Genomic DNA, 8616 nt, shown 5'->3' on the forward strand with positions numbered 1-8616 from the left:
CACCCTATTCACCTCTGGGTCATAGAACCTTGAACATTAGAGCCATTTGAGAGAAAGAATGTCACCAGGAAAGAAAATCACAGAGTGGAAAGAAAGGGCAAGACCTGAACCAGGAAGACTATCCCACAGCTCAGGCCGGTACCTGACTCAAAAACATGGCTCTCGAGTATGAGACGGGACCTGAAGGAAAGCCAAGAGGTGAGCCCTAAGGGAGGCGGTTTAGATACTAAAAAGGTAAATGCTACTCAAATAGCCTGTAATTGCAGGGTTTGGGAGAGCAGTGTGGATCCTGTCTCTCCTAGGACAGATGGGGAGCCTGAAGACTGCAGGAAACACTCATGCAGTTGAAGGGCTCAATCTCTAGTCTGCCTGCCTCTGTCTGTCCATCCCCCTTGGGAAAGGGTAGGAGGAACGTTAAATCCAGGCCATTCCTGCATTTCTGAGCAATTTACTCTGTGACTCCAGTCCAGCAGAAAATGCAAAAGGCTTTTAAGCTTCACCAAGCAATAGCTCCCCAGGATCCAAGCAGCTGCTAAGAAGCTGGGAGGGACCAACACTGTGCCTGCCCCCACCTCCCCGGCCCCACCCCCTTTGCTTCTTTTCTCCCTCTCTTCTGGCTGCTAAACTAGAACTCCAAAAGCTGGCCTACTAATTGCTAATATTCAGTTATAGGACTATCTCAGTCTGTCTTTTTGGTTTCTCAAATACTATTGAGCTCCCTTTTACTTTGTCTTAACTAGTTACCTTCTTACCTGGATTTAAAAAAAAAAAAACAAGAGTTAAGTACTACGGTATTGCAGGTACTGTCAGTTATAACGTATATTTCCATCTGATCTATGAGTTATGAGCAGAAAGTGAGACAGTAGGGAGGTAGAGCTAGGAGCATAATCCTAAAAGCCACTGTGTTTGTGTGTGTATGCACATGTGTGTGCACACATGTGTGAGCACACATGTGTGAGCATGTTTTTATGTGCTGCTACTTAAGCATCCTGTCCCTTCTTTCTCTGCAGGGCTGTTGCACTTTGGTCTCTGTATGTTTTTCACTTGATGTCATGATTGACAGACCTGTACCATTGGTCTTTATTCCAGAAACAGTTACTTCTTGGTGTTGCTAATGCCTGTGTTATGGCAACTTGATTGCATGTTTTGTGAGTATAAGGTGTGTGTCTTTTATAATACAAATAAGGCATGGAGAGCTGACTACATCATGAAAATGGATAAGAAATGAATCTACGATGTATCCAGTCGTAGCACATGCTAGGAAGATAAATGAAAGATAATCAGGAGGGAAGATGAGAGATGGCTGGGTGACCAAGTAGACTTGCAAATTCACTAAGGGATTTGATGCTTGGGAAAAGGGAGGATAGTAATCACTTCCTGTGCTGCTGGAAAAATTGCTATAAATGGGGTTTTCAGACAAGTAGTCAAAGTTTACAGAACATCATAGTAGGACCACGTGACAGAAGATACTTGGTCATCTCATGGCAGTTGAGAAATAAGAAAAAGGAAATAAAAAAGAGGGCTGGGTCCAAATATTCTCTTTAAAGGTATGTCCCCTAATGATCTGATTTCTGTCCACTAAATGCCACCTTCAAAAAAGCCCACCACCTCACAGTAGAACCACAGGCTGGTGACCAACCCTCTAACACATGGGCCTTTGATGGACATTCAGGATCCAAACTATTGACATCTTAATACTTGAGAAAGTGACAAGGAGTTCTCACACCTCCTGCTGCTGAGCTGTGCGTGCTGTGTCCAGAATTCCTGGGTCCCTGGGGAAGACCACAGGCCGCTAAGCATCATGGGTCCCTTTGCTCCCCGCATTATTTCACCATGCTTTTCTCATCTGCAGATGGTAGTGGAATATAAAACTTAGATGGCTGAAGAAGGGTTTGTGTGAAGCAAGAGTAAAGGATGAGAACTCTGAATCCATGACGTTAGAAACGTGAGGAGGGTCTGTCTTCCTGTTCACGTGCCATCCTTCAACCAGAACTCACAGCTCTTCATTTTGATTGTCTAGAAAAGTAAGCTCGATTCTCACTAATACCACTAATGACATTCTCTTTTTCTTGCCCTTTCTTTTCCAGACGGTAACAAAAAATAATCCAGATGGGGTGCAGGTGCTGTAAGATGATACACAGGTAAGTGAGCAGTGATCGCATGGCCAGGGGAATCTGTAGCCGCTGCGGAGTCTTGCGAAGACCATGCCTATAAAATAAGACGTGGAAGCAGAAGAGAGACTCTAGGGAGAGAACAGGACAGTGCGGGAGGGGAGGACACAGTAGAGGATGGGGGTGGAGAGTCAAAGTCAACTACATACAGGGATGAAAATGTCATATGGAAAACCATTGTTTTGTCCAACAGCAAATGCTGGAGCAATAGCAAGCGTATAGAAATAAATAAACCCATAAAGACAATGCATGTGGCAGCAGCTCTAAAGGTAACCCGGTGCAATTGTGCCGCCATCAGTACACGTAGGCAGCTCAGGCTTGGCCCGCATTGCCAAGACACAAAGGCTTGGCTCCATTTAGCATTGTTTAGGTGTTGTTTTTTAAATTTTTCTCATTGCTCAAAACTGTTAAGACATACCATCCCTCCTGGGATCAAATTTACATTTCTCCCAAAGCCTTCAATGCAGGGGGGAAAAAAAGCTCAGGTTATAAAGTACTCCTGAAGGACATCACCGACAATAAAGAGTCCAGTCACCTTTCTTGTGACATTTCATAAAGCCTTGAGTGACGTGAGTCATAAGGAAAACAAATTAGCTGATAATGAAATGACTTCCCGGGCTGGGGTGGGAGAGGCGAGGCTGTGAGCGGGAAGCTCTGACTTCATTTGATCCCAAACACACACATAAGCGTCCCTCTGTCACAGCCCTGTGATGTTGGGCTTCGTTCAAACGGATTTATTATCTCCAGTATTGGTTCTCTACGTCCATGGACTCTACAGCCAGGGTCCACCAACCTGAGATTCAAATATTCAGAAAAGAAACCAAGTCTGTGCTGAGCATTTGGACTTTCTTCTTGCTGATCCCTAAACAGTGCAGGTTGAAGATAATCCATATAATGTTTATCTTGCCTTGGGTAGAACAGAGAATCTAGAAATGACTTGAAGTGTAATGAGGTGTGTGCAGATATACCATAATTTCATATAGAAAATTTGAGCATCTACAGATATTGTTATTTATGAGAGTCCTGGAATTAAACCCCCAGAGACTGTCTTTTTTTTTTTTTAAACCTTACCACAGGCTTCATATTTACCATTTTCATGATTGCATAATATTCCCTTGGAGAAATATACTGTTGGTACTTGGTATTTAACCCCTTATTTCCCTGTTAGTGGACATTTTTTAAATTCATTTTCATTTTTAAATTCCATGAACTACTTTATAATTCACCTATCCCTTTCTTTTGGGTCCCTTCAGCTCTTTTCATGAGCCAAAGATTTGTATGCCAAGTGTATTTATTCTCTTCCGTCCTGATGTCAACTTAGCTGATGGCTGTCCCTCTCACCCCCAGCTATCTTTTCGACCCGGTTCAAGTGCCCTCCCCTGGCTTTGTCAACGAAGTAAACAGCTGCAAGTTGGAGGAGGAGGACACTGTCAGACTAAAAGGCACCCAGAACAGCGAGTTTGAGGGGCCCAGGGACGCGCTGCATGCTGGGAGCCTGAGCAAGCCAGAGAACAGAGATAATATATCTGGTCTACCTCACCAAGGAGCACTCCCTCAGGAGGACTCAGAAGAGAGACGCTGTGCAGAGAAGCAGGGTATTGTCAATGGCATCAGCCCCACTGCCAGTCTGCACTTGGTCAGGCCCCACCAAGGTGACGGTGGCTCCTGGGCCAGCAGCCCCTGGGCAGGCTCTATAGACAGTGCTCACCCAGCTCAACCCTTCCTCGAAGGGGAGGACTGCAGGAAGCAAAGCCACACAGCGCCCACCTCGGAAGAGACCCAGACGGTGGGACACGGAGACTGCAGAGCCCCTGCTGAGGTCCTGGCGGTGGCTGACCACATCCTACACATACCAGCCCCGGATTACCCCCAGCTCTGGAGCCCCACGGTAGACAGTGGAGACCCTGAAGAAAAGGATTATCTTTTTGAGAACCACTCTGAGGTGGAGCCCCTGCCGGCAATTCACCCCAGCGTGAGTGAGCAGGGTTTGAACCTGCCCTTCTCCCTGAAGAGAAGCTGGGACTCACTGAATGAGGCAGGGCCAACAGAGGTTCTGAATGTCTGCTTTAAAGAAGAGGGTCCCGCTCACCCTCCGTCAGTGGTGGATTCTAGAAGTGAGCAGGAAGTCCCCCACACCTACAATGGGGACAGGGACAGGGTTATGGTAGATGAGGACGCTGAGGTGGCTGAAGCCCTTGCAGCACTAGAAGCTGCAACTGCGGGAGAAGATGCGGACGAGGCAGATTAGGGGAGGGGCTAGGTGAAGGGCCCCAATAAGGTGAGAGAAGCATTTAGACATGGGGCTAAACCACTCTGCGGGTATCCCCAGGCGGCCTCACCAGCTGTGCCACTTGTTTACATCTGTTCTCTCCCCGTTGCCAGTACCTGTGCCAGGCTGGCGACTGTCTACGGCACCCCTCTGTGAAGCTGGACTCTGACTCAGAATGCTAGAATCAGAGTTAAGTGTGGGCCGTCACGACCATGTCCACAACAAATGCAGAAGTTAGGCAGCTTGCTTGCTGGCCCTGGAAGCTCCCCTAGAACATCTGTCCAGATGTGCATGAGAATGCCCTGATATATATCCCCGCACCCAATCCCAGGGGCACACAAACATGGGCCGTGCTATTTGAATGTATTTCTTTACCTTGTTTTTTTTTTTTTTGAGAGCCAAATATGTCACCCGACCTAGATAGGGTAACTATCCACTTAAAGTGCCTACTGTATACCAGAGGTTAACTTCAGGAACAGGCACCCAGGGAACTACTCACTAACCACTTGTTGGACATCAGGTTAAGCTCTGCAGCCTTCAGGGTGAACCGGATGTGGCCAGTGAACAAATGGTTAGTCCTTAGCTGTGCTATGAAAACACCTTCACCTTAACTTTTTTTACACAATTACTTTTTAACCTCTTCTAGGATGCGGGGTCTGGCCAAAATACTTCTTAAAAACAAGTGTCATGTTTTAGTTTCAAGTTCATGAGTGTTTTGGAACAGCAAAGTCATTTATGGAGGGGTTTGTGTCATTAAATGTCTGGTAAAAGCATCAGCACATCTATGCCTCTCTATCTTGTCTCAAACACCATCAGCAACCGCTGGTGTCTCCTCTAGTTTACACAGGGTAGACATCCGTTTGTTGGAATGAAAAGGGAGGGGCAAGATGTGGCACCCCCTGTGTAGAGGTGGTATAAGTGCCACTTTCTGCTCACACCAGGTTGGTTAGCATCTGATCACTTGGCCACATCTAGCTGGAGAGGAAAGAATAGCAAACATAATCAAGCTGCGAACTCGGGTATCCCACATCAATTTGAGATATAATCCCTGAGGATGGGAGAGAACGGACATTGATTCTGAGGTGAGCAGCCTACAGTCTCTGCCATGTCAGAGGCTTGGTTTGCAAGAGGTCCAAGGATGCTTCTCACGTTGATTGTGGCCCAGAACAGCCTTAAGTCTTTGGCCCAGGAAAAGGAAGTCTTGGCAGTTACCACCACCCCAGCTTCAGTCACACTCCCAAAATGGACACAAAAAGGAAATTCAGACAGGGCTTGGGTAAAGGACTGACTGATACAGACAAGGCTGTCTGTCTGTCCCCAAAACATTGCACTAAGCATGCTCAGTAGCTACTCGGCATGTCCCCTAAATTCCCCAGCACAGACAGCTCTCTCAAGTTGTAGGGCTTCATTTTCTGTAAAAAGTTGCTTTGAGAAGGTTAACAGCCAAGAATTCCAACCTTTTTTATGAAACAATCTTGGCCCTAATCACCTTTACCCCCACATACAGGATTCGCCAAAGGACATCTTTGAGCCAGCACTCTGAACTCAAAAACTGAAAAAACTCCCCATTCTGGCTTCTTCTATGGGTTGGCCCTACAGCCACCAGCATCTTGTGTGTATAGTTTGTTCTCAGGGGCGCTTAATCAGAAGGGTGAGGTGGAGACGGTGCCCTTTGGAACATCTGAGCACCTTGAAAGGACAGGCGCACCCAAAGTGAGGGACCAAGGTCAAGCTCAAACATCATGGGTCTCTACAATCCGTGTGTGTGTGTGTGTGTGTGTGTGTGTGTGTGTGTGTGTGTGTTGCACATGGAGATCAGAGAACAACTTGTGGAGCTCAGTTCTCTCCTTCAACTGTACGGAGCCCAGGAATGGAACTCAGATCATCGGGAAGGGCAGCAGGCACCTTTACTGGCTAAGCCATCTCACTAGCCCAGCTTTATTTTATTTATTTATTATTACACACTGATTGCTTTTTTGAGTTAAGACTACATTTAACTTTTCACTGGTCGAAACTGAACTATCCTATACATCAAATTGTCATTTCTTGTTGGAGATTGTTATAATTGTCAAGGCAGGGCCTCAAAGGAATGAGAATTTCGGTGTCTTGCAGGGCACACAGTATTTGTCAGTGCTCAGTGAATGACGCCATCTGTCATCTCCCGTCTTCCTCCGGGTCTCTCGTCGGTACATCCTTTCAGCTTGAGAGAGCTGTCAGCCCTGGGGAACTCAGAAGCAGTTCCTACATGTAACTTTCTGTGTACAAGGAAGCACCAGATGCAGAAATATGAGCAAATATCTCCTGACTTGCCTGGCTTAGTCACCACTGGCCCCCATAGCAGGCAGGACAGCCCCGATGGTAGTTTGGACTTGAGGTCTCTTCTCACCAAAGGCACTCTCATCTGAACAAGTCTTTTTTAAAAGAGTAATTTTTATTTATTTTAGTCAATTCATACATGTTTGATATACATACATATATTTTTTCTTGTTTGGGGTTTTTTTTTTTTTGGTTGGTTGGCTGGTGTTTTTGTTTTTTGAGACAGGGTCTCCCTACATAGCCCTTCCTGTCCATGGAACTTACCCTGTAGGATGGGGTTGGCCTTGAACTCACAGACGCGCCTGCCTCTGCCTTCTGAGTGCTGGGATTAAAGGCATGCACCATCTCACCAGCTTGTTTGCAATAAACACTGAACATAATCCAATCAACCCTCCATCCCACTCACTCAGACCCCACCATAACCCCTCCCACCTTCACATCCTTTTCTTTCTTTCTTCCTTTCTTTCTTTCTTCCTTTCTTTCTTTCTTTCTTTCTTTCTTTCTTTTTTTAAATTAAATAGCCCATTGAGTTCAGTTAGTGCCACCAGTGGTGAATGGGCAACTTCCAAGTTGCCACATCCCAGAAGAAATATGACTCTACCCGTGCCATAAATTGATGGAGTTCCATGAGCCCACTCCTGCCCATGCTGAAATACTGACTGGCTTTATCTCGCACACACCTTTATGATGGAAAAGAGAATTCTCCCTCTCTGGTTTCATTTTACTTTTCCTCCAGATTAAACTCATCCACCTGAGTTTGGTGACAGAGATGGTGACAGATACTCCAAAGCTGACATTGACTTATGGTAAGTGCTTTCCCTGAAGATGAAAAAGTAAGCTTTTAGTTTTACTTTTGGCTTTTTGAGACAGAGTTTCATGCAGCCCAGGCTGGCCTTAAATTGACCGTGTAGTCAAGGCTGGCTTTGAACTGCTGATCCTCCACCTCCTGAGTGCAAGGAAGCGGGTGCGAGTCACCTGTGTATTTATGTACTGAGTGTGTAAGGCTCTCGCATGGGCCAAGTTCCGGAAGGCTTAGGGAGCAGACTGCTGAAGCTCACCAGCCTCTGAAAGAAAACAAAACCCACATTGGTTCTCAGCCAGAATGTTGACTGAAGTTGACTCGCCTGCCCCTTGGAGTGAACTATCTGCTGTCCTTCCCACAAAACCAACTACCAAACAGGTGCCGTTGGCTACAATGTACAGTCACATATGGCACAAGCGGTAACTAAGTTCACTTTCTGCTGAATGAATGAACAAACACTCTGCACATGGCCTGAGGAGATGTCAGTCAAGATGGCTGAATGACGACAGTGGCTTCGTGTCCCGGTGACGTGCACGTATGTTTGTAGCCTGGCAGAACTCAGGCCCACACAAATCAGGTTTCCTGCAGGCATTTCATTCACCCTAGACTGTTTACTCTTGTTCAAACCAGGCTTTCTGGTGAGCCAGGGAAGGGCAGACACAGACTAGAACATTGAGTCCTTATTTACCTGACAGTGGGAATCCCAAACTCAGTCAGAGACCTTAAGAAAGCCAATGTTTAGGCTAAGATGTTGGGGGTTTGGTGACCTCAGATTTCAGTCATCTTGAATTTAATCTCTAAAATCCCAAAACAGGAAAAGCACAGGACATGTCCTTGTGAAGAGCCCCCCACTGTCCTTTCTCTTGATTCCAAATGTAGAGAAAGTACCTTGAGCTAGCTCTTTACACAAACTTATAGCCAAGAGTCATGGTGTCCAGGTGCCCAGAAGTTCTGACCCCAGGACACTTGCTCAGCACCTCACACACACACACACACACACACACACACACACACACACACACACACACACACACACACACGGGCTTTAGTCACGCTGA

At 46.3% G+C, this 8616-nt stretch overlaps 1 protein-coding gene across 1 annotated transcript in view; it reads left to right on the top strand.

The window, feature by feature from the left end:
• Positions 1-5216, top strand: part of LG1H4orf19 (linkage group 1 C4orf19 homolog) — an 85551-nt gene extending 80335 nt beyond the window's left edge. The window contains exons 3-4 of the mRNA XM_005359246.3: positions 2088-2141; positions 3519-5216. Coding sequence (XP_005359303.1) covers positions 2110-2141; positions 3519-4419 — 933 coding nt within the window. The 5' untranslated portion in view covers positions 2088-2109 and the 3' untranslated portion in view covers positions 4420-5216. The remainder of the gene's footprint in view (positions 1-2087; positions 2142-3518) is intronic.
• Positions 5217-8616: the final 3400 nt, after the last annotated feature.

The sequence above is a fragment of the Microtus ochrogaster genome, linkage group LG1 (genome assembly GCF_000317375.1).
Source record: "Microtus ochrogaster isolate Prairie Vole_2 linkage group LG1, MicOch1.0, whole genome shotgun sequence".
NCBI classification, from domain to species: domain Eukaryota; kingdom Metazoa; phylum Chordata; class Mammalia; order Rodentia; family Cricetidae; genus Microtus; species Microtus ochrogaster.